This window comes from Mustela erminea, chromosome 10 (genome assembly GCF_009829155.1).
Source record: "Mustela erminea isolate mMusErm1 chromosome 10, mMusErm1.Pri, whole genome shotgun sequence".
Classification (NCBI taxonomy): Eukaryota; Metazoa; Chordata; class Mammalia; order Carnivora; family Mustelidae; genus Mustela; species Mustela erminea.
In genome coordinates, this window is record NC_045623.1 from 78873480 (window position 1) to 78898796 (window position 25317).

General features: G+C 53.5%; 1 protein-coding gene across 1 annotated transcript; it reads left to right on the forward strand.

Moving 5' to 3' along the window:
- The first annotated feature begins 8686 nt into the window (after positions 1–8686).
- Positions 8687–24673, forward strand: COL9A2 (collagen type IX alpha 2 chain). The gene is made up of 33 exons (XM_032302982.1): positions 8687–9101; positions 9191–9423; positions 10622–10696; positions 12003–12038; positions 12123–12185; positions 13709–13762; positions 13876–13911; positions 14015–14038; positions 14320–14373; positions 14712–14765; positions 14871–14918; positions 15128–15184; positions 15269–15322; positions 15605–15658; positions 16030–16083; positions 16181–16234; positions 16352–16405; positions 17540–17593; positions 18025–18078; positions 18310–18363; positions 19270–19314; positions 19657–19710; positions 20362–20415; positions 20708–20761; positions 20848–20919; positions 21174–21209; positions 21315–21359; positions 21455–21487; positions 21654–21800; positions 22051–22105; positions 22413–22601; positions 23389–23466; positions 23887–24673. The coding sequence occupies exons 1-33, from the start codon at positions 8702–8704 to the stop codon at positions 24084–24086; spliced, it is 2628 nt and encodes an 875-aa protein (XP_032158873.1). The 5' UTR covers positions 8687–8701; the 3' UTR covers positions 24087–24673.
- Positions 24674–25317: the final 644 nt, after the last annotated feature.

Consider the following 25317-nt stretch of genomic DNA (forward strand, 5'->3'; position numbering starts at 1 on the left):
TCCCACATTGAGCGTAGAGCTTACTTAAAAATAAATGAATAAATAAAATCTTTGCAATAATTAGTAGCTCCTAGCTACCCTTTTTATGATTATGTCAATTATTTAATCATTTCCTTACACTATAGACCTGATACATAGCAGGTCCTTGGGAAATATTAGTGGAATAAAACATTTTAAAAATGAATTTCAATCCCATTCTCTGGGCCGTAGAGTTTGTAGAGTCTGGAAAGGCTTTCTGGAGGTGGAGTCTTTAAGGACTAGCTAAGGATGATCACACCCTTGGACTACAGGACAGTGCCTAGAGACAGACAGAAAAAAAGACAGGGAATGAGGAAGGAAGGAAAGAAAGAAATGAGGGAGAAAGAAAGAAAGGAAGGAAAGGAAAGAGAAAAGAATGAAAGAAAGGCTCAAGGAGGTTTTGAGTTTCACTAAGGATCTCTGAGAAGGGGCTGCAAACAGGATCCCTAGCAAAATGCTTAGTAGAGAGTTGGTATCAATATATTCTAGGTCCCCTTAGTCCTCCAGATTTCCCCAAATACAGCCCTCAGCACACTTCTTTCTTACTTGAGCCCCTGTCTCCCAGTGTGAGTGCTGTCAAGGCAGAAACTGTGTCTATATTACTCAAAAGTATACATACCTTGTACAAAGCAGATGTTCACTAAATAGTTGTTTAATTGTTAAACAGGGCCGAATTCCAGTTCTGGCCATGGTGCAGTAAATTGTCAAAATACGTAACAAAAAACTGTAAAGTGACCAAAAGCAACCATGAACTGGGGGAGGATTCAACATTTAAAAGAAGAGAACCACATTAGATATGGTCCACATTTATATGGATTTTCTGCTAATGGGGATCCCTTAGTCTTCACAGAACAGACAAGCTAAAAATCAAGTAAAAAGCTAGGATTCTATGGGTTTGATGAATCAGAAGACAGAGTTCAGGGCTGCCACAGTGGATAAAAGATCGAGGGAAAAACCCCAGATACAAAAAAGCCACAAGGAGAGATGGCCAAAAATCTATCCATCAGCTAACTCCCTTTGAATTCATGGTTAACCTCTGAGCTGCACATGCACAGACAAGATTCCAAATAACCCATGTGGAAATCAGTGATTGGAAGGATCAAGGAACTGAGCCAAGATTTCAGCTACTGCCTAATGCAAGGAAGACAGTTTGGAGCTTAAGTTATGCCAATGTAGAAGTGCTTGGTAAACACCCAGGGCATTCTGTTAAAGTCCCAGAAGGGTGATACCTTAGGAGAAAATTCTATATCGTGTAACTAAAAGATATACCCAAGGGTTAGGAGCAAAGCGAAAAGTAGAATTACCCTAAAAATGAGTAAAATTCAGCATACACGTGTTCAAGATAATCCACCAGTAAATTGACTGTTGGCTGAAAAAAACATTGGACACTCTCCAGAGGACTATAACACAATTCAGAGTTTCTACAACACATCATTTGTGTCCAATATACAATAAAAACTAAGAGACTTGCTAAATGAGCAAACAAAAAAAACAGGAAAATTTGAGGTCAAATACAAAAGTATGTCAATAGAAACAGAGCCATAGACAACCCCCAGATATTGGGTTAGGACTTAAAAATAACCAGAAAATATGGTTAAATACAACCTAGAAGAAAAGCAAAATTCAAAGCAAGAACAATGAAGTAGTCAACAAAGATAACAAGAGAAATAAAATTGAAAGCAGAAAACAATAGAGAAAATCAAGGAAATTAGGAACTAATCTTTTGCGTGAACAGACATTTCTGCAAAGAAGACATCCAGATGGCCAATAGACACATGAAAAAGTGCTCAACATCACTTGGCATCAGGGAAATACAAATCAAAACCACAATGAGATACCACCTAACACCAGTCAGAATGGCTAAAATTAACAAGTCAGGAAATGACAGATGTTGGCAAGGATGCAGAGAAAGGGGAACACACCTATACTGTTGGTGGGAATGCAAGCTGGTACAGCCACTCTGGAAAACAGTATGGAAGTTCCTCAAAAAATTGAAAATAGAGCTACCCTGTGACCAGCAATCGCACTACTGAATATTTATCCTGAAGATACAAATGTAAAAAAAGGGGTGGGGGGCGCCTGGGTGGCTCAGTGGTTGAAGCCTCTGCCTTTGGCTCAGGTCATGATCTCAGGGTCCTGGGATCGAGCCCTGCATTGGACTCTCTGCTCAGGAGGGAGCCTGCTTCCCCCTCTTTCTCTCCCTGCCTCTCTGCCTACTTGTGATCTCTCTTTCTCTGTGTCAAATAAATAAATAAATAATCTTAAAAAAAAAAAAGAAAGATACAAACGTAGTGATCTGAAGGGGCACATGCGCCTAAACGTTCATAGCAGTAATATCCACTATAGCCAAACTATGGAAAGAGCCTAGATGTCCATCAAAGGATGAATGGATAAAGAAGAGGTGATATATATATATATAATGGAATACTATGCAGCCATCAAAAAACCCAAGTCTTGCCATTTGCAAGGACATGGATGAACTAGAGGGTATTATGTTAAGTGAAATAAGTTCAAGCAGAGAAAGACAATTTTCATATGATCTCTCTGATATGAGGAATTTAAGAAGCAGGGCGGGGGGTCATGGGGGGTAGGGAGGGAAAATATGTAACAAGATGGGATTGGGAGGGAGACAAATCATAAGAGACTCTTAATCTCAGGAAACAAACTGAGGGTTGCGGGGGGGCGGCGGGAGGGATAGGGTGGCTGGGTTATGGACATTGGGAGGGATGTGCTATGGTGAGTGAAGTGAATTGTGTAAGACTGATGATTCACAGATCTGTAATCCTCGGGCAAACAATACATTACATGCTAATTAAAAAAATACAATACCACTCACAATCACTTAGAAATTGCATATTTAGAGATTTTATTTATTTATTTGACAGAGATCACAAGTAGGCTGAGAGGCAGGCAGAGAGAGAGAGGGAAGCAGGCTCCCCGCTAAGCAGAGAGCCTGATGCAGGCGCTTGATCCCAAGACCCTGAGATCATGACCTGAGCTGAAGGCAGTGGCTTAATCCACTCAGCCACCCACGCGCCCCAGAAATTGCATATTTATAATATATAACAAAACTACAGAACTACTATCTGAACCCATGCAGTACATGTTTGCTGGAAACCACGATGCGTGGGGACCCTGCTGTTACCTCCTGATTCGGTTATTGCTCTGTAGTTATGTAAGATGCTATGATTGAGAGAAACTGGGTACAGGGAACATGTGACCTTTCTGTACTATTGTTGAGGTTCCCTGTGAGTTTGTAATTCTTCAAAATAAAAAAGGTTTTGAAATCTTTAAAAAGAAAACCTCACAATTTTTTGCATGAGGAATTAGGGCTTAAATGGGCAATTCTTCTATCCCCTGCAGTGTTTGCTCAGGCCCTCAGGCGCACTTAGCAGGTGATCAGTCTGGTCTGGAAGGATCAAAATGCCTGGTGGTTTGGTGTGGACAGCTGGAAGGCTGGGCTCAGCTGGGCCTCTCTCTCCGTGTGGTCTCCCCAGCAGGATGGTCAGACTTCTTACACTGCAACTCAGGGATCCCAGGGATATTGATTTTAATATCTCAGAGATGAGGCCCTTCTAAATGAGACCAAAGCCCCAGGGATGGCCTTGAGAATATGGCTGACATGGAGTGGAGGAGACAGTCACTAGAAAAGAGGCGGTTAGGGGCGCCTGGGTGGCTCAGTCAGCTGAGTGCCCGACTCTTGGTTTTGGCTCAGGTCATGATCTCAGTGTTGTGAACTGAACCTCATGTTGGTCTCCGGGCTGGGTGTGGAGCCTGCTTGGGATTCATTCTCTCTCTCTCTCTCTCTCTCTCCCTTTGCCTCTATGCCCGCTGTCTGTCTCTCTCTCTCTCTCCCTCTCAAGAAAGAAAGAAAGAAAGAAAGAGAAGAAGGGAGGTAAAGAAAGAAAAGAAGGAGGTGGCAGGACTCTGAGAGGAGGGGAAGGTGTGACCCAAGTGCCCGCATCATTAGTGAGTGAGGAAAAGTGACCCACAACCTTGAAACTGAGAGTCGCACTCTCCACCAACTGAGCCAGCCAGGCCCCCCTAGATTTTCTAACTTTACAGCATCCTTACTTTCCTGCTATGAAACCAACTTGGTCATAATGTATCTTTCTTTTTTTTTTTTAAAGATTTTATTTATTTATTTAACAGAGAGAGAGAGCACAAGTAGGCAGAGAGGCAGGCAGAGAGAGAGAGGAGGAAGCAGGCTCCCTGCTGAGCAGAGAGCCTGATGCGGGACTCGATCCCAGGACCCTGAGATCATGACCTGAACTGAAGGCAGCAGCTTAACCCACTGAGCCACCCAGGCGCCCCAATCATAATGTATCTTTCAATAGATTGCTATATTCAGTCTGCTAAAACTTTACATGACGTTTCCATCTGTGTTCATAAGACAGATTGGCCACTAATATCCTTTTGTGTACTTCCCATCACTGGTTTGAAAATCAAAGTTATATTAGTCCCACAAAATGAGCTTGAGTGTTGTATTCTTTTATTCTCTAAAAGCTTGTAGAAGATTCAAATTAGATATTCCATTAAATGTTTGCTAGAGGTATGCCTGGGTGGCTCAGTCAGTTAAGTGTCTGTCTTTACCTCAGGTCATGATCTTGGGGTTTGGGGATCGAGCCCTACATCGAGCTCCTCCCTTAGCCCAGAGCCTTCTTCTCCCTCTCCCTCTGCCCCTCCACCCTGCTAGTGCTCTCTCTCTCTCGCTCTTTCTCTCTCTCTCTCTAGCTCAAATAAATAAATAAAATCTTTAAAAAAATAAAAGTTTGCTAGAGCTTATCCTATTGACTTGTAAGACTTCTTTATAAGCCATCCATATTAGTTCTTTGTCTGGTAATATATATTATAAATATTTCCTTTCTGTCTTTTAATTTTCCCCATACATATTTATTATAAAGACATGTTTAAAGGTTATGGAGTCAAACTTCAGCATCCTTTAATGGTTTTGTGTATTGCTCAGGAAAGTTTTCCCTACCACAAATTTGTTTTTATTGATTTATTTTAACTACAAAATTAAAAAAAAAACACACTTTCCTCCAGGTTTTAATAGTTTGTTATCATTATATTTAGGTCCCTAATTAATTTATCCAGGAATATATTTTTGTATACTAATATAGAAATTTAACTTGAAAATTTTTTTTAAAGATTTTATTTATTTATTTGACAGACAGAGATCACAAGTAGGCAGAGATGCAGGCAGGGAGAGATGGAGAAGCAGGCTCCCTGCTGAGCAGAGAGCCCCTTGTGGGACTCGATCCCAGGACCCCGGGATCATGACACGAGCTGAAGGCAGAGACTTTAACCCACTGAGCCACCCAGGCACCCTTAACTTGAATTTTTAAAAATCTTTTATTTATTTATTTGAGAGAGAGAGAGAGAGAGCATGAGTACAAGGAGAGGGAGAGGGACAAGCAGACTCAGCGCTGAGAGGGAACCTGACGTGGGGCTTGATCCCAGGACTCTGGGATCATGACCTGAGCCAAAGGTAGATGCTTACTTCACTGACTGAGACACCCAGGTGTCCCATAACTTGAATTTTTTTCTGATTATATATCCAACTGCGTTAACATGAACTGACTGGGCTACTCTTTCCTCAATGACATTTATTTATTTATTTAGTTAGTTAGTTAGTTAGTTAGTTTTTAAGTAAGCTCCATGCCCAGTGTAGAACCCAAAATGGGGCTTAAACTCACAATCCTGAGATCAAGACCTGAGCTGAGATCAAGAGTCATAGGCTTGGGGCACCTGGATGGCTCAGTGGGTTAAGCCTCTGCCTTCGGCTCAGGTCATGATCTCAGGGTCCTGGGATCAAGCCCAGGACCGGGAGCCTGCTTCTGCTCCTCTCTCTCTGCTTGCCTCTCTGCCTACTTGTGATCTCTCTCTCTCTCTCTGTGTCAAATCAATAAATAAAATCTAAAAGGAAAAAAAAGAGTCATAGGCTTCACTGACTGAGCCACCTAGGTTCCCTTCCTCAATGACTTCAAATTTAACCTTTATCATAAATTAAATATATACACCTTTCTCATAAATTAAACATGATAAGTGTGTGTGTGTGGTCTTTCTCTTTTTTTTTTTTTTTAAGAAAAAATCTAATCTTGGGCTGATAAAACACTATTTGGATCACTCCCTTATAGTATGTTTTGATCTGTGGTGGGGAAAGACATTTCTCTTTTGCTTTTTCAAATTTTCTTGACTATTTCATGTCGTTTCTCTCCTAGAATATCTACCCGACATGGGGCTTGAACTCACAACCCCGAGATCAAAAGTTGTGTGCTCCACCAACTGAGCCAGCCAGGTGCCCCAGGTTAATCTGACATGTTTGCAACATTGAGTCTTCCTATCCAGGAATATGGGTATATAACTTTCCATTTATTCAGGTTCTCCCTGCCCCTTAAGAGCTATATATGACTGGCCCAACCTCTAGTCCATGATTTGTGGGTCCAAAGCCCTCCCTACTATTTCTCTTGATCAGCCCCTGCTTTGAGTTTCACTTCCCACTGAAATGGTTCAGGTTCTAAGCCCAAGTGTGATAGGTTACATTATCCAAAGGTGGCTGCACCGGTATATGTTCTATCCCACTCCCCCACACACACATACTCCACGCTCCTCTTGAGATGTTTTTACATTTTTTTAAAAAATATTTTATTTGATAGAGAGAGTGCGCTTTTGTATGCAGGAGACCCAGGGAGAGAAAGAGAGAGAGAGAGCTCGAGCGCACAAGCAGGGGGAGTGGCAGGCAGAGAGAGAAGGAGAAACAGCCACCCCACTAAGCAGGGAGCTGGATGTGATGTGGGACTCCATCCCAGGACCCTGGGATCATGACCCGAGTGGAAGGTAGACGCCTAGACACCTAACCGACCCAGCCACCCACGTGCCCCGAAATGTTGTTACTTGATACTGGTTCATCAGGAGGTAGAGTCTCTGTTGCCTCCCCTTGAAACTGGGCAAGCCCTTGAAATGGCCTGGACCAAAAGAATGTGGTGACATTGATGCTGTGTGACTTCAGTCCTCAGAAGCAATTCTGCTATGGTCTGGTGTTTCCCTCTCTCTTTGAGCTGCAGTGTTGGAAGTTCGGCTACCTTGATGCTGCCATGCTGGAGAGACCCTATGGAAAGCCCACAAACAGATAAAGGAGAGAGCATCCCAAGAAATCCCAGCTGTTCCAGCTCCAGCTGTTGGAGGCTTCCTAGTCCAGACATCAGACACATGAGTGAAGAAGCCTTCTAGACGAGCCAAGCCCAGCCACCATCTGGCTGCAAGCTCGTAACAGACCTTGATCAACAGAGACATTCCTGAATTCCTGCTCCAAGAAATTGCTGCTTTGAGCCACTATGCTTTTCAGAGTTCCTCCTATGCAGCAATAGACAACTAATACACTCATGTGTGCTATCCAGATTTAAGGAGCATCCTCTTTCCATAATTTACACACACACACACACAGAAGAAAGCCTACTCCCATGAGGCTCTTGTGTGTTTAGCCCACAAAGAGATGAAGAAATGAGCAATGTAAAAATCAACAACTTTGGCCACCCTATTTCAGAGAAGTCCCTTCCACCTGTTACCCTCCCACGTGGGGCAACACCCACCATCGCTTCCCACCTCCTCTCATCTTACTTCCTATAAACTCCAAATTCCTCCTCACTCCGTTAAGCAGAGCAATCAAGTTCTCTCAAGCCCCCTTTTTCCCAGCTCAGCTCCAGGAACTCCTCTCAAAGCCCAGCGCCCTCTGTTCACGTGCTGCGTGGGACTGTACTTTCCTAGGTTCCTGAGGGTTTTCTCCTTGTCTATTTTGGCTGATCTTCTGGCTTTCTCCCCCACACTGGGTACAGGGCTGGTAAACACAGTGTCCTCCATAAATCATAATGAAAGTGGGGTGCCTGGGTGGCTCAATCTGTTAAGCATCTGCCTTCAGCTCAGGTCATGATCCCAGAGTCCTAGGATAGAGCCCCCCCATTGGCTTCCCGCTGAGCGGGAAGCCTGGTTCTCCCTCTCCCACTCACCTTGCTTGTGTTCCCGCTCTCGCTGTGTGTCTCTGTCAAATAAATAAAATCTTTTTTAAAAATCATAATGAAAGCTAAAATTTATGAAACACCTACTATATGCTTCAGCAAAGCTAACTACTTCATAAGGCATGATCTCATCCAATCTTCACAACCCTGTAAGGTGGGGACTATCATTATCCCCTTTTACAGAGGAGGGAACTGAGACACTATCCAGTTTTAGGTGCCTGTGGTCTTAGTGACAGATTCCAAAGCACTTTATCAATATCCCTTAAGTGAATGAAAAGGAATCTAAGAGACTGGGAGAGAGGAGATGCTGGGCAGGTGGGCTTTGGAAACTCTGAATGGGGGGATGGTGGTTTCATGAAGGTCACACACACACCCCCACCCCCGCGAGAGAAAACCAGGCCCTAGAGACTCCCGGGACTAAAGAAGCTGCCGTGAAGCGACAGAAGAAGGAGGAGGGCTGGACCGTGGGGGCCTGGGCAGGGAAGGCTTCACGGAGAGAATGGCCAAGGGCAGCTCCAGGAGCAACGAAAACACAGCGCTTCAGGAGGCACTGAAGAGGGGCTGGGCCTCACCGGTGGCCTCCAAGAAGACTGAAATCCCAGCTGGGGGAAGCAGGGAGGAGAGAGGGAGATGAGGGAGTTTGGAGGTAGGGCACAGACAACTCCACTATGGAGTTGGCGGTGAACCAAGAAGGAAGAGGTGGATGGGGGTGTTCCCGGGATGGCCGATCCAGGAAGGGCTTGCGTGGGTTTTCACACGGAAGAGGCCTGATGGTCTGTGGAATTGGGCGAGGTAGGTGGAGGCCTCTGCTCCAAGGTCTGCAGGACCGAAGACTCGCTCTCGGACGCCTGGGCCCTGGAGGAGAGACGACGGACCCAGGCCGGGGCTCTCGGGCAGAAGTGGCTGAAGACGGCTCAAGTGATCGGGCGCGGGCTGCGGGTCAGCGGGAAGGTGCCGGGCCCTGGAGGTCAGGCTGGGGGGAGACCTCGGACGGCCCTGCGCCTCCTCCCAGAGAAACGGGACCACGGTCTCAGTCCTGCGCCCCGGCGGCTCCTCGGACCGCAGAGGGTGGGAGCCGGCGGCGGGAGGGAGCGGGGCGGAGCTGGGCGCAGGGCACCGGCCGCCCACCTCCGGCCCTCCTCCCCTGGCGCTCTCAGGTGACAGACCCCGCGGCCCCCGCCGCGCCCCGCCCCGCCGCATATTCCGGCCGCCCGGCCTGCCCAGTCGGAGAGCAGCCAGCGCCGCCGCGCCGGGAGCCTCTGCGGGCCGGTACGAGCGTGGACCTGGGCACCCGTCCTCCGCGACCCTGCTGCCCGCCATGGCCGCCGCGGCCGCCCCCCGCAGCCTCCTGCTGCTCCTCCAGGTGCTCGGGCTCGCCCTGGCGCAGATGGTAAGTCCCGCGGCCGTCCCTGCGCGGGAGCCGGGGTGCGGGGAGTGGGGTTTAGGGTGAGGGACCCAGGAAGGCTGGTGAAGGGCTCGGCCTGTCTCCCCGCTCGCCTGGCAGGCACCCCCCGACCCCGGCTGGGCGCAGCCCCGAGGCGCCCGTCCCCTCCCTGGGTGCGCATGCAGGGCGCGCCCCGGTGCCGCGAAAGGAGGCAGACGAGTCGGGGAGCCGGAGGGACCCTGTCCGCCGACGCTCGGCCCAGCCTGGGACACGCAGCGTGGCCAGGAGCTGGATGGAGCCCGGTCCTGGCAGCCCCGAGAGCCCAGGTGGCGGGGGAGACAATGGTGCCCATTCACGGGGCTCCGGAGCCTCCGCCCCGCCTCCTCTCGGGGGGCGCCGGCTCCAGCCAGACGCCGCTTCGGCCCGGCTGCTGCCCCTCGGCCCCGCTCCGGCTCCCGCCCCAGTCGCGCTGCCGAGAGTCGCCGGGGGGTTGGGGGGCCTAATGGGCCGGGGGCACGACGGGGCTGGGCGCGGGCTCCAGGCTGGCACTTCTCGCCCAGGAGGGCGAGGGCACCTGGCGGGCGCAGACCCCCTGCCTGAGTCGGGCTGGTCCCCGCTTGAGGACAATCCAGGGGAGGACGGAGGAACGGTGCTGGGAGAGGGGTGCTCTGAGGGGAAGGGAGAACACACTTCCCTTCCCAACGTCCCCTCTCCCTGCGCCTCCCCCACTTTCCTTCGGGTTTACCCGCACTGGGGAGGGGTACCTGTTTTTCACCTAAAAATAATAACACGAGCAACCCTTGATTGGAGCCAACCGTCTGCTGGGCACCGCCTCCCCTGCCAGCCGTGACTCCTTGCGCCATCAGCATCTCCATCTCTTCCCCACCGCACGGCGCGAGGGCAAGAGGTCCCGTGGAAGGAGGCGGGCGGCCCCAGCCCGGAGTCCCGGCTCCACCGCTTACTCTCCGCGATCATTCCTAATCTTTCCGAGCCTGTGTCCTCAACTGCAAACTGGGGCTCGTCCTAGTATCCGCACCCCCGGTTCTGAGCAGCCCGTAAGATGAATATGCTTCGGGGTGCACAGTGCGGGACACAGCAGGTTCTCAGTTCAAAGAAGGACGCAGCTTTTTCCCGGGGAGGCTCACTGCTGGGACGCCCGGCTCCCTGCACAGTCTGAGGGCTGCACCCCTGTGTGTGTTTTCAGAGAGGTCCGCCCGGAGAACCGGGGCCCCCGGGCCCCCCAGGGCCGCCGGGAGTGCCTGGATCTGACGGCATCGACGTGAGTCTCTAACCTGGGACGGGAGGGGGAGGGAAGCTGCGGACAAAGGGAAACTTTGTGAGCCCGGGGGTGGGGGTGGGGGGCTGGAAGCCGCGGCGGTGGGGTCGGTGCCTGCAGATGCAGCGCCCCCCTGTGGTGAGTAGGCGGCGCCGGCCTGCGCCACAAGGAGCCCGTTTGTTCTTGGAAAACCTCAAACCAGCCCTGACGTGGGGAGCCTGGAGCCCGTTATAGCCGCCCGCGGACAAGGAGCTGCTGTTACCGTCTGGCCGCCGGAGCTCCCAGCGACCCCTTATCCCCCACCCCTACTCTCCCGTCTTTTTTGGGACGGGAGACGCCTTAACATCTCGCTCTGCCCCCTGGCACATCCGGATGCTTCTTCAGGGTGGCTTGGAAGCCTTGGTCAGACCGCTGACCAGCCGAAGCTAGACTCCTGTCTCTCCCTTTGCATTTTTCTCCCCGATTTAGAACCAGCAGGCCTTGCTCCCTGCTCTCCCTAGCATGGGGAGGGTTAAATGCCTCATTCAGGAGGCTCCCCCGGGAGGCCAGCTCCATGTTTACCCGTCTGGACAGACTTCTATTTAACCTGGTGCGGCCCCCCTTCCCCCCAACACAGAGCGCTGGGTCCCGGCCAGGCTCTCTGGCTGTTGCAGACCCTGGACCGGCTAGAAGGCCTCTCGGCGGTCGACTGGGACTCCACAGGCCATGTCTATCTGCCACCATGAGTCCTTTGTCGTTGGAGGAGGACGTCCTGCCTGCCTTGAGAACAAACTGAGTCGGCCCCCTGCGCAGGCCCTCTGGGTCCTTGTCCTTGCCGCCATCTCTTCTTTTCCTGACCCCAATCCAAAAAAGAGGGGCTGCCCACCTAGCTCTCCTCCCCTTCATGTTTTTCTGAAAGTCCCATATTTCTCCTACATTTGACCAAATCCAAGAGGCACCCACTCTCTGAGGTAACTTGGAGCTGGCAGCCCTCTCTGCAGGCCTGTCACTGGCACCTCAGCGACACCTGTGTGCCTGTAACCCGCAAGCCTGTGGACAACCTCCTCTCCGACCTGGCTGCAGGTGGTCTCAATCCACCTAGGATTGGGGGTTTTTTAGTTTTGTTTGTTTGTTGTTTTTGTTTTGAGGGAAAGGAAGGTATTAAAATTTTTTAAAATTAAAAAAAAAAAAAAAAAAGCAAGGCTGAGGGGACCCGGGCAGAAGAAAAGAGGGTGAGGAGAGCAGCATGTGGGACCAGCCAGGGCCTATATGTGTCCATTTGCCATAGCACGAGCCACAGGGGGCTGTCTGACCAACTTGTATCTTTCAGGGTGACAAGGGGCCCCCAGGGAAAGCTGGCCCTCCGGTGAGTGCTTTTTCACCTTTGACCTTTGACCCTTCCAGTTCTTGGCCTCCTCTGGCTGATATGTGGCCCACCTCTGTCTTTAAGGGACCTAAGGGAGAGCCTGGCAAAGCGGGGCCAGATGGGCCTGACGGGAAGCCTGGGATTGATGTGAGTACCTGAGTGTCGGCTAAAGCAGGTTTGGGGGGCGCCTATGTGGCTCAGTGGGTTAAAGCCTCTGCCTTTGGCTCCGGGTCATGATCTCAGGGTCCTGGGATCAAGCCCCACACTGAGCTCTCTGCTCAGCAGGGAGCTCAGTGCCCACCTCTCTGCCTGCCTCTCTGCCTACTTGTGATCTCTCTCTGTCAAATAAATAAATAAAACTTTTACTAAATAAATAAATAAATAAAGCAGGTTTGGGCTCCGCTCACTGACTTCCAGAGCCCCATTTAGGCATCTTCCCTGCTCTCCTGTTCAGAGCAGGACAGCAGGATGGAGACTGTAGAGCTATGAGTTCCCTTCACCTTTATATGACCCATGACTTCATGGCTACCCCAGAAGCATGAGTCATGGGCACATGGGGGCCCAAAAAGGGGTTTCTGTTCACCTGCAGCCAATTTAGTCGGATGGAGCTGGCCTTTCTTTCCCCCTTCCCTGCCTTACCGTGCCCCCTCACAGCCCCAGGAGCAACTCAGGAAAGGAAGATTATTGGCTGATACCACAGAAATCCCAGGGCCTCCAAGGTCATGAGCTTCTGGACACAGCCAGGACCGTTGGGACAGTCATCTGATTGAGGAATACACTTGGGTCAATCACTAAAAGATGGGAGGGAAAAGAGATTCCATGAAGTGCCTTTGTCCTGCTATCTCAAGAGGGGTCACAGGGGCTATGAGCAGCCCCATGGCCTCTCCAGATTTTCCCCACCTTGCAAAAATTAAAAAGTACATGGCCTTGGGCATCTGGGTGGTTCAGTGGGTTAAGCCTCTGCCTTCGGCTCAGGTCATGATCTTGGGGTCCTGGGATCAAGCCCTGCATCGGGCTCTCTGCTCAGCAGGGAGCCTGCTTCTCCCCCCCCCCCCCCCCCGCCTGTCTCTCTGCCTAATAAATCTCTCTCTCTGTCAAATAAATAAATAAAATCTTTAAAAAACAAAACAAAACAAAACAAAACATGGCCTTCTCTCTGCCTAATAAATCTCTCTCTGCCTAATAAATCTCTCTCTGTCAAATAAATAAATAAAATCTTTAAAAAACAAAACAAAACAAAACATGGCCTTCCACTAGCACAATGGTTCTCACATGTATGCAGACAGGTGAACATGATTAACCCATTCTGCAGATGTGAACAATAAGGTTCAGGAAACGTTGCCAAGGGCAGATGTCAAGAAATGGCCCATCCAGATCTACATCTAGGTCTTCCAGGCTCCTAAACTGGGAGGTGTGAAGCCTATGCAGATAAATCTTTGGGCCTTGGTTTCTCATCTTTTGAAAAAGGGTAATCGTTCTGCCTGCTTGCCTCCCAGAGTTGCTGTGGGAACGGGGGGAAGAGAAAACAAGGTGTTGAGGCCCCTCGTCCTTCATGGAGTGGGGTAAAAGGCAGCTTGGTCCCACCCAGGAGTGACCTCAGGCCCTGGCTTGTCCCATGTTTCAGGGGTCAGGTTTGCCCTTCACTGATCTACCTTCTTCTTCTTCCTCAGGGTCTAACTGGAGCCAAGGGGGAGCCTGGCCCCATGGGGATCCCTGGAGTCAAGGTTAGTGGCCTGCTGGGGGCTTGGCTTGGGCAGTCTTAGGGAGGGTCTATAGTTAAGAGGAAGGGGGGACACAGGAGACCCCAGCCTCTGAACCTCTCCCATTGTTCTTTCAGGGCCAGCCCGGTCTCCCAGGTCCCCCTGGTCTACCAGTGAGTGTAATCTGCAACGGTTTCAAGGGACCCTTGGAGGGGGGGTGGGCAGGGGGACTTGCAGAAGGAGCCACGAACCCAATCTCCTTTCCTTCTGTTCCAGGGCCCTGGCTTTGCTGGACCTCCTGTAAGTCCTCTTGGATGGGGCAGGCCCCCTGGGACTCTTGGGGAAGGAAACAGAAGGGCTTTGGGGGGACTGGCCATCCAGGGGAAGGGCCAGCACACTGTGATGGTGTCAGGAATGGGCAGACGTGCCCAAGAACTCTGGGCCAGCCACACACGGCCTGTCTGCAGGCCCTGGGGTTCTCTGGGCTTGGTTGCAAAGTAAAAGTGGGGAAGGGGCTTATTGTTGTGTCGGGGTGGGCTAACCCTCCGAGGCAGCCTGGCCAGTGATGCCTCTGCTTTTAGGGGCCACCTGGACCTGTTGGCCTCCCAGGCGAGATTGGAGTCACAGGCCCTAAGGTGAGCCCCAGCCACCCCTCTGCTCACTCCGCCTCCTGCCCTTTAACTCCAAGCTGGCAAGCTGGGTAGTCTCGCCAGTAGCTCCTGGGCCTCCTTCTGGCCAGCAGAGGGGTCTTCTAGGTCTGGGGCAGAACCCCCTCCTGCTGAGCCCACAGGCCTCTAGGTCTTTCAGGGAAACCAAGGGCTGGGGCCATCCCAGATCACAGAAAGTGACCTGGAGGATAGGGTTGGCTGGGCAGTAGCACCCCGGGGGTTGGGGGTGAGGGGAAGATGGGGAAGGGAAAATGCGGGAATGGCAGAGCCAGGTGGGAATATGATTTGGCCCCTCTTGCTTCCAGGGGGATCCTGGGCCAGAGGGGCCATCGGGGCCCCCGGGGCCACCCGGCAAACCGGTAAGTGTCCTCAAACTTCCCACGTGGGTAAGAACAAGTGTCTCTGGCACAAACCCGGGGTGGGAAGATTCGGGTCGGGCTCCATCTTCATACATCTCCTCTCAGGGCCGACCTGGAACCATCCAGGGCCTGGAAGGCAGCGCGGAATTCTTGGTGAGGAGGCTGGGGGGCGGGGCTCATGGGAGGAAGGGGTGGGTCCTCTTCCGAGGTAGAGTCGGGGCGCTGCGGAGGGGCTGAGGCACAGAGGTTCAACCAAGTCGGGTGAGAAGAAGATCTGGGAGTTGGCAAGCTGGGGCAGCAGCACTGCCCAGCTGACCTGAGCAGGCCGGTGAGCACAGAACCCCGTGGGATTTTCTTTCCAGTGTCCAACCAACTGTCCGGCGGGGGTGAAAGGCCCCCCAGGGCTGCAGGGAGTGAAGGTAAGCTACTGGCGCAAGTCTTTGTGGGGGGCAGAGCAGGTGTTTGGGAGGGGACCCCACATGGAGTTCCCTCCTTCCCTCCAGGGGCATCCCGGCAAACGTGGGGTTCTGGGAGATCCTGGCCGCCAGGGGAAGCCGGTGAGTGTGTAGGAAGAGGACCTAACCAGAGCCTTCCTTCCCTTCTTCATCCCTTCTCCTTCCCCTGTGTGTCTCTGGGGACTGAGCTTTGAGCTGAGAGGCAGGAGGCCTATGTTCCAGGTCCTTTTGCCCCAGGCAAATGTCCTTTCTGTCCCAAGGGTCTACATGGGTTCTAGGGTCCTTCCTGTCCACTTTTTCTGGGAAGGGGACGGTATCTTTGGTTGTCTGTATGTTTGTCTCTCCATCTGCCTGCCTGACTGATCACTCATTCCCGCCCCATAGGGTCCCAAAGGAGATGTGGGTGCCTCTGGAGAGCAAGGCATCCCTGGACCGCCGGTAAGGAACACTCCCCCCCCCCAGCCCTCCCCTCTCCATCCCAGGAGATCTTAGTGGAGCCATTCCCAGGGTCTGGCCTCCAACCTGTAGAAGAAACACCTGTGTCCAGTTGGCATGTCTCCCGGTGGGGAGGGAACTAAGGCTTTCAGCCAGAAGAGCCAGCCAAGGCCCTGGCTTTACCACTGCCTCCCCACCCTGAGTGACCCTGGTGAGCCCCTCCCCCATTGCTGAGCCTCAGGGTCCCCTCTCTGAGATAAGGACTATGCTGCCTGCCTCCTAGGGGCATTGTGAAGATCAGGGGTGGGGATCAAAGAAGATATGGTGAAGTGGGCCTTGAAATTGCCATTGCTGTCATTCTTCTGTCTTGACAGGGTCCCCAGGGCATCAGGGGCTACCCGGGCATGGAGGGACCCAAAGGAGAGACGGTAAGTAAGTAGGGCATGGAATGCAAGGGTTGTCACGACCAGCGCTCTGGCATCTGGGGTCAAGCCTGGACTGACTGTGACCCTTTCCTCTCCCCAGGGTCCTCGTGGGTACAAAGGCATGGTGGGCTCCATTGGTGCCTCTGGGTCACCAGTAAGTATCCTCTTGCTCCTGCACACATACCTCCTCCTGCTGGAGCTCCTGGGGCTGCAAAGGGAATGTGGCTTCCCGGAGCCCACGTGATCTAAATTCGTTTGTCCTTCTTGCTAGGGTGAGGAAGGTCCACGGGGGCCACCAGGCCGAGCAGGGGAGAAGGGCGATGTGGTGAGTACTCAGCAACCCCTTGTCCTGTCAGGGGCCCTAGAGAGTCCTGGGAGAGGCTCAGCTCCCCCGCAGGGCTCATGTGTGAGTGGGTGCGTGCATTAGCCTGTGTGTCTTTGAGGCTGCATGTGTGTGAGTCTGTGCTACTCTGTGTCTGTGTGGCTGCATGAGTGTGTGTGCAAGCATTACTCTGTGTGTCTGTGCAGGTGAGTGACCAGTGTGGGGCAGGAGCCTCTGTGCTAGGGGCCCAGTCACCCCACCAGCCCCCACTCCTGCAAGCCCAGCCTGTGCTGATCAAACTCACTTTGGGAGAAGCCATGGGATCCCGTCCCAAGCTCGTAGCGACCAGACAATGAAATTCCAGCAAATCAGCCATGGGGCTAATGGGATTTGGTCCACATCCCAATTCTCTTAACTTTTTTTTTTTTTTAATTAATATACTTCATTCCTGAGAAGTTTTGAGTTTATAGAAAAATTGAGCAGAAAGTAGCCTTTTTATTTATTATGGAACTTTTTAACATACTTAAAAGTAGAGATTTATATAATGAACCTCCATATTCTTGTCTCCCCAAATTGACATTTTGCCACCACTGTTGCTCATATTTTCAAGCAAATTCCTTAATATCATGTCATTTATCCCTAAATACTTCTGTATGCCTCTCTTAAAAACAAGGACTTTTCCTCCTATAATGCCAGTATCTTTATTATCATACCAACAACATTATCAATGATTCCTTAATATCAGCAAATAACCAGTCTGTATCCCGTGTTTCCCAGGTACCTCAAAAATGTCTTTTCATGGTTCTTGTTCAAATCAAGACCCAAACAAAGTCCACACATTGTATTTAGTTGTTGTGTTTCTTCAATAAGTGGTGCTCAGAGCTCAGGTGAGGGAGGTCTCAGTGAACACTGGATTCTTGCCCTGCACTGCCCAGCCTGGCCCAGGCCCAGGTCCATCAGCTCAGCGCTGACCTCGACTCCCTCCCAGGCCTCTCTCCTCCAGCCCCTGCACAGTGTGGGCTATTCCAAGAGGGATCCTGGGACCTGGAGGTCACTCTTTTCAGCTGCTTCCCTCTCTGAACAGGCAGATGGGGGTTCAGCATCCTGAAGGTGACCTCATTTCTATCTACTTTGCAGGGCAGCCAAGGTGTTCAAGGACCCCAGGGAATAACGGGCCCAAAGGGAGCAACTGTAAGTGGCCTGGGCCTATCCAGACAGAGAGCAGGGTCAGCTCTGTCCAAGCTCTTAGAGGATGAGGAGCCTGGGACTGTAGACTGAACTCTTTTGCAGGCGGGCTGCTCTATGACCTTGGGAAATGTCCTTTTGCTGTGCCTTAGTTCTTTCACCTGTAAATAGGGCATGTGGTGATGTAGTAGAGGTTTGGGGAAGCTTGTGGCCATCTGGAACACCTATCACCCACACAGAGGAAGGACTCTGGTCCATTCCCCCAAATCCTCTTCCCTTTTCTGCTCCCTTCTCCCAGTTGGCTGGTAGGGGTTCTCGAGATAACCAGACCCACTTCTGACCTGCACACAGCAGCTGTCACAGTGGGATACGGCTGGGCAGCCTGACCCCAGGCATCTCCTCACTGTGAGTCTCCCTTTAACTTTTCTTCTGAGCAGGGCCCTCCAGGCATCGACGGCAAGGACGGGACCCCAGGCACACCTGGCATGAAGGTAGGTGTGGAGACTGCTGGTTGGTTGCGGAGGGTCAGGGCCCCTCCCGGCTCAGGCCCTGAGTCTCATCACACGGATCCTAGAGACCTAGGAGACTGAGATCCTCAAGTGTGTCACTGACACATCCCTCCTCACCTCTGGGCCTCAGTTTCCCTACTTGCACTTGGGTTGAAGCCATGGACTCTCTAGCTGGAGCTTTCACTTGTGCCTCTGGTTCTCTGTCTCTCCCAGGGCAGTGCAGGACAGGCGGGGCGGCCGGGAAACCAAGGCCACCAGGGCCTAGCGGTGAGTGTGGGGTGGAGCACCGGGGGCTGCCCCATGGGCAACTTGCTTCTCCTCCTCCATGTTGCCCACTTCCCCATGGTGGGATGAGTGGCTGATGAGGCGGAAATCCACAAACCCAGGGTCCTTGCTGTCGTCCCTGGTCCCTACCCAGCCCAGGCCTCATCACCACCTCTGTGGCCTCTGGCCTGGCTTAGGCCTCTTCATTTGGACAGTTGCTCCAGCCTTCTCCTGGACCCTTCTAGTTCTCCATGTTGGCTGCTTCCTGCTCCAGTACCTTCCATGGCCCTCTTTGCCTCCAGGAGAGTCATTCCATCCAGTCATCCAAGAAGTAGTTACTGAGTCCCCAAACCACAATGCTTGTCCTCACAGCTCATCTTCACATTCAAGGACCACCACAATCTGACCCCACCCTAGCCTTCCATCCTCATCAGCCACTGTGCCTCTGTGTCCTCTCCTTTCCCCACACGGCCTTGCCTTTTCTACCCCCACGCCTTCAGGCCTTTGCGGGTGCCTCTGCCTGGAATGCCCTTCCCCATCTCTCTCGGCCTTCCACCTCCATCGCACACCTTCAGGGAGCCCAGTCCATGGGAGCCCCCCTCCCTCCCTGCTGGGGGTATTGAGGCCAAAGCCAGATATCACGCCCAGGTGCAGACCATGTTCCCATATCGCATGTGCCTGTGAGTGCGGGGTGTTCCTCTTCGCCCCATAGACTATAGGCTCCCGTGTACACAAGGCTCAGGGCATGGTCAAGTTTGTGATGCCATGACTGGGCCTTCTGCTGTTTGGCTCCAACAGGCCAGCACTGAAGAAGGGGGGGGAATCTGGATTGGGGGTGGAAGGTAAAGCAGCAGGTGCCTGGGGCTCCCCAATGCCGGGGGAGAAACTGATATCAACTTCTTTCTCCAGGGTGTGCTGGGCCAGCCCGGGACAAAAGGAGGTCCAGGAGACAAGGTAAGGTGACTCCAAGCTGAGGACAGATTTGGCTTCATATCAGCAAGGGAGCCTGCAGGCAGGGTCCAGGGGTAATGGCTAAAAGACTGCAAGACCCGGGCCTCACCCCAGGTTCAAAGACATGGCCTGGACACAAATCCCTCAGGCCTAACCACCTCCCTCCTGCTGCTTCCCCCCAACCTCTGTGGAGACAGGATGGCATGGACCTGACCAAGAATACTTTCTACCCAAGTCATGTGGTTCTAGATTCTGTTTAGTGTTGAACAGCCTTCTCCAAGGTCAAGGGCTTGACTGTCCCTGCTCCCTCCCCCAGACTCACCTTAAACCTGTGTTTTCCTGCAGGGTGAACCAGGCCAGCAGGGCCTCCCTGGATTCTCTGGTCCTCCTGGGAAGGAGGTAAGTGTCCTTCCCCTAACACAGGGCTCTTGCTTTGGTCCCCCTCCCAGGCCTGAAGACCCTGCACCAGCATGGGGGCCTGAGTGAGAGTGTGGGTGAAGCCCTAGTTCTGGGGGTGATCAGGAAGCAAGTCTGGGTTGTGCCACTGACCCACTGACTCACTGATCCAGGGACACTCCCTTTTCCTCTCCGGGTCTTTGTTTCTCTATGTACAATGCAGTGATGGTGGGGATTGCTTCTGTCCCGTATGGGCATGATCTGTTCAGACAGCCAAGCTGACTGGGGCGAAGAATCCAGCAGAGTCATTCATTCATTCATTCTTTCCATAAACATTCACCAAATCCCCACAATATTTTAGATGCTGAGATAGTCTCCTACTCAGACAGAGCTTTCAGTTTGGTGAAAAAGATCTTAAATATATGATCACATGATGACTGACTACAACTGTGTGGGGTCCTACTGAAGGAAAAGTACGGGGACCCTAAGAACAGGGGATAAGGGATGGCTTCCCTGAGGAAGTGAGTTAGCTGAGACCCAGGTTGGATTCAGGGTTAGTTAGCCTGCCTTGGAACCCAGCAGGTTCCATGGCAGCGGTGGTGGTGGGGGGGGTGGCACCAGGCCTATTGCTCACTCCCAATTTCTGTCCCCCAGGGAGAGCCAGGACCTCAAGGAGAAATCGGACCCCGAGGCATCATAGGGCAGAAGGTAACAGTGGTTCCCCTTCCCTCAGGGGCCTTTCCAGCAGTTGGCACTACTAGACCCAGGATCTGGGTCCCCTCAATGGCTCCAGCACCTGCCTAGTCCTGCCCAGCCTATGTGAGGCCTTCCCACAAGGGCCCCAGTCTGCTGGTCTGTGAAGTGGAGCAAGGGACCTCTGTGCTGGGAGGACGGGAATGGAGGGCATCCTGGCCAGCAGGGGCTGGGGGCTGGAGAGGGGGCGGAGGAGGGGGGTGCTCCTGCTGAAAGTCCTTGGGTCATCCTTTTCTTTCTGTTTCAGGGTGACCAGGGTGAGAGAGGGCCTGTGGGGCAGCCAGGCCCTCAAGGACGGCAGGTTAGTGGAGGCCAGCTGTGAGGGGCAGTGGGGAGCAGGTCTGGGCACCTCATTTGATTTCCTGCTCTGGATTCTTTTCTCCTCAGGGACCCAAAGGGGAGCAAGGCCCCCCCGGAATTCCAGGGCCCCAAGGCTTGCCAGGCATCAAGGGAGACAAGGTACCAAACGGGTTGGAAAATACCTGAAAAAGCCCCAAGTCCTGCGAGGGGGGTCGGGGGGTAGGGGAGGGAGGGCATGGGGCTGGTAGGTACTTCCTGAGCCCTCCAGGGCTAGAGCGGTCCCGCGCAGCCCTGCGGGAGCGAGGCGGAGCTGCAGAAGGCTGTGGCCAGGACCAGGGTTTGCGGGAACCCCAGTGGACAGCGGTCCGGGGAGAGGGGAACTCAGCAAGTCCCTGACTCCCCGCTTGCTGCAGGGCTCCCCAGGGAAGACCGGACCCCGCGGCAGCGTGGTGAGTACCAGTGCCTCCCTTACCCACATCCCGGGAGGCGTGTGGGGCGGCGGCGGCGGCGGGCAGGGGTCCCCGGTACCCTGACTCGCTGTGCTTCCTTTGCAGGGCGACCCGGGGGTGGCCGGCCTCCGGGGAGAGAAAGGCGAGAAGGTGAGCCGGCTGCGCCGGGACGGGCGGCGGGACGGGGGCAGGGGGCGGGCCCCAGGGCTTCCGCGGGTCGTGACAGAGCTGCCTTGTATCTGCAGGGCGAGTCTGGCGAGCCGGGGCCCAAGGGACAGGTGAGTCCAGCCCCTGTCCTGCCGCCTCTCCTTACCCCCCGCTGCCGCTGTTTCCCACCAGCTCTCCTCCCCGCCAACCCCCCTCCCCTCCAACCTCCACTCCCCCGCACCGGCGAAGTCTCATCCCCCGCTATGCACCCCCCCCACCCCCACCCCCCTTACGCAGCAAGGTGTCCGTGGAGAACCCGGCTACCCGGGCCCCAGCGGGGATGCGGGCGCCCCAGGGGTGCAGGGATACCCCGGGCCCCCCGGCCCTCGAGGACTGGTTGGAGACCGAGGCCTGCCCGGACTGCCCGGGAGACAGGGAGTGGCGGTGAGTGGGCCCGGCCGAGCGGGGAGCCCGTGGGGGAAATCCCTTTGCGGGTCCTGCTGATCCCCCAAAGGCCGGGAGTTCCTGGAGCCAGCTGGCTTCCCCGAGGCCGGTTCCAGGCCCCACAACGGGCAGGCGGGGGAAGGGGGGGGGTGCGGCAGGAGGGATTTCAGTCCGATGCTGCATGGACTTCCGGTGGGAGCATGGGGGGCCAGCCAGGGGCTTCTTCCTGGAAGGCCTTGTCCGCCCGCAGGGTCGAGATGCCAGCGACCAGCACATTGTGACCGTGATGATGAAGATGATGCAAGGTGAGAGGGCGCGGCAACCCCTCCTCTTCCCAATCCAAGTCCGCGCAGTGCCACCCTTCAGCAGCTTCTCCGAGTGGCCTTGCCCAAGGGGCTGCAGGCCCGGGTACTCATTCCAGCTCTGCTTCGGAGAGGCCGGGATCCTCTGTACATCTCCGGCCTCCCTGGATCTTTCCGCAGACCGTGGAGGAAGGGGAGATGAAACACACAGCTTTTGCCTCTGCACATCCAGGGGCTGGGCCTAGGGACGCTCTGTTTCACGGAGCTGACCCCCATGCCACAGACCTCTCATCTCCCTCCCCTCCTCCAGAGCAACTGGCAGAGGTCGCTGTGAGTGCCAAGCGGGAGGCCCTGGGTGCAGTCGGGATGGTAGGTCCTCCAGGACCCCCTGGGCCTCCTGGGTATCCAGGCAAGCAGGGACCCCATGGGCACCCTGGCCCTCGGGGTGTCCCTGGCATCGTGGGAGCCGTGGGTCAGATTGGCAACACAGGGCCAAAGGGTGAGTGCTGTTCTGTGGTGGGAGTGGGGGCTGGGCGGTGTGGACTAGGCCAAGGCCGGGTTGGGTTGGGTTATGGGTTATGTGGACTGATGGCTCCGCCGCTTGTTTTCTCTTTCATCATCCCCCGTCTCAGGATGAGGTACACTTTCCCCCATTCCCACAGCAAAGCTTTCCAGAAGTCCTATGTGACTCCTGGGCTTGCTTTCTCAGTAGCAAATTGATGGAAATGAATGTATTATTTTATAACCTGGGGTTTTTTTGGGGGGGGGGTTGTTTTGTTACAGATCTGCTTAGTGGTGCCCCATAAACATCTTTCTGTGTCTCTGGAAGCCCAGAGGCAGGTCAGCAATGTAGTGAAGCAAGCAAACTCGAGTCACTCTAAGACAGCTATCTGTCTAGACTCTACTACTTTGTCCTTGTAGACTTGGACAATTTACCTGATAATCTCCCTGAACCTTAGATTTATCATCTGTAAAATGGGGGATTTAATAACAACCACCTCATAGCATTGTGCTGAGGGTTACATGTGGGGGTAATTTATGTAGAGTTGGCACATAGTAAATGCTATGGTTATTATTAGATGCTTTCCTGTAATGAACTTGATAGGCTGTCGCCTTCCATCCTGCCTGGACCTTCCTTTATTTAACTGCAGACATTTCCAACTTTCCCCTAGTATAAACTAGCACAAACCAGGAATAATTGCTGTATGGAATAGAAATGAAATAGCAACCAAAGTAGAAAAAAAACATTTTCCAGTTCTGAAAAATGACCGCTTCTTTCTTTACAGGAAAGCGCGGAGAGAAGGGTGACCAGGGAGAGATGGGACGCGGGCACCCTGGGATGCCAGGGCCTCCGGGGATCCCAGGTAGGACTTTGACCCTGCCTAGCAGCCCTGGCCCTCAGCTCTGGGATTCCTGACACCTGGGTCTCTGCCATGGAGGCCTCCTGCTTGGCCATCTCAGTCCCATGTCTCCAGCTTTCGCGTTCCTTTGAGGCACCCAGGAGCACTGGGTGGGGTCTGGCTGGGAACTGGAGCACTGAGATGCTGAGGAATTCCTGGCTTGCACCAAAATCTGCTTCATGGAGGAAAATAAGAAGGCATTTGCTCCCCAAACTCACTGAATGGGAGTTGGGAGTGATGGACAATGTCATGCGACTCTCAGACCCTGTGTCTAGGCCTCAATCTCGATCTCATCCGGTCCCCACCGCCCTGAAAAACGGGACTTGGAATCCTATGGCTGAGACAGGAGAAGGCCTTGATGTCTTGGTCTTCTCCCTTTTACAGGACTCCCTGGCCGACCCGGCCAGGCAATCAACGGCAAGGATGGAGCTCGAGGGTCCCCAGGGGCTGCGGGAGAAGCAGGCCGGCCAGGCCTGCCAGGCCCCGTGGGGCTGCCAGGCTTCTGTGAGCCTGCAGCCTGCCTTGGAGCCTCAGCCTATGCCTCCGCACGCCTCACAGAGCCTGGATCCATCAAAGGGCCATGAGCGCGAGGCCAGGATAGAGCCTGGCGGGCATCCCTGGGGGAAAGTACTGGGTTCCCTCTGGGTGGACATGCATCCCAGCCCTCAGACCAGGAAGCCAGCCTCCCAGGACCTTCCATCTTGGACCCTGGAGTTCTGAGAAAAAGGAAATTCTAGAATATGGGGGAAGGGAAGGGAGGGCATTGAAATGAGAAGGTGAGGCCAACAGACAGGGCAAGTGTCACGGGAGAGTCCCAGCTCCAAAGGGATGGGTGGCTTTCCTTCCCAGAGCCCAAATCAGAAGTTACCAAAACAAATGTCTCCTTAATCTTGCCATCCTCCAGTGGCCGTCCTCTTCGGGGTGGGTGTACTGAGGTCTCTGACGGTCGCTGATCCCACCTCCTTCCCCTGGACTTGCTGGGTGACTGCTGGTGGGTGACTACCCTGAGGTGGCTGTCCTGAAGCCAGCCCCACTACTTCCTCCCTGCCTCCCTCCCATCTGAGTATTTAAACACCCATCCCCCTTCTCTTCCTGGCATGACCCCCTCCCACCCACCCACCCTGAATCCATCCGGGCCTTTCTGTAAATAAAAGCCCCTGACTTGGGTACAAACTAGGATGGGAGTTGCTGGGCTTCAATCCTGGTGGACCCACGGTGGTGGGCTGTCACTGGGCCACCATTGTCTGGGCGGGATGGTCAGGGGCTCCTCAAGGGGAGGCATGCACCTTCCTCTGGGCACACCCTGAACTGTGAGCTTGAGGACAGCATGCTGCCTTTGAGGAAGGTCTGTGGGAAGGACCTGGGCTGGAGTCAGGATGTGACCTGCTGTGTAACTTTGGCTGATCCCTTCACAGCCTTGGTATGGCTCCGCAGGGACTCAGCCATGTCCCAGTAGGACACACCCAGGGTCTTGCCAGGGCCCAGCACACAGAAGATCCTCCTGAGACCCAGCATGCACCATACACTGGCCCTGGGGAGGAGCTGGTTGTGCAAGACTCAAAGACTTGGTTTTTGCCTTCAGGGGTTCGCAGGTCTGTGGGACCTGGATGATAGCAGAAGTGACATGCATTCACGCCACTCTCGCTCGGGGCGTCTAGGGGAGACTGGCTCAGATCTGATGGGTACCCCTGCATACACTCCCACACATAGCTTTGTAGGCCATCAAAGCTGCTCGGAGCAGCAGGAGGGGCAGGCAATGGCAGGATGGGCACCTCGGACTCATGCAAGGATGGGAACTTTTCATATTCAGGGAGT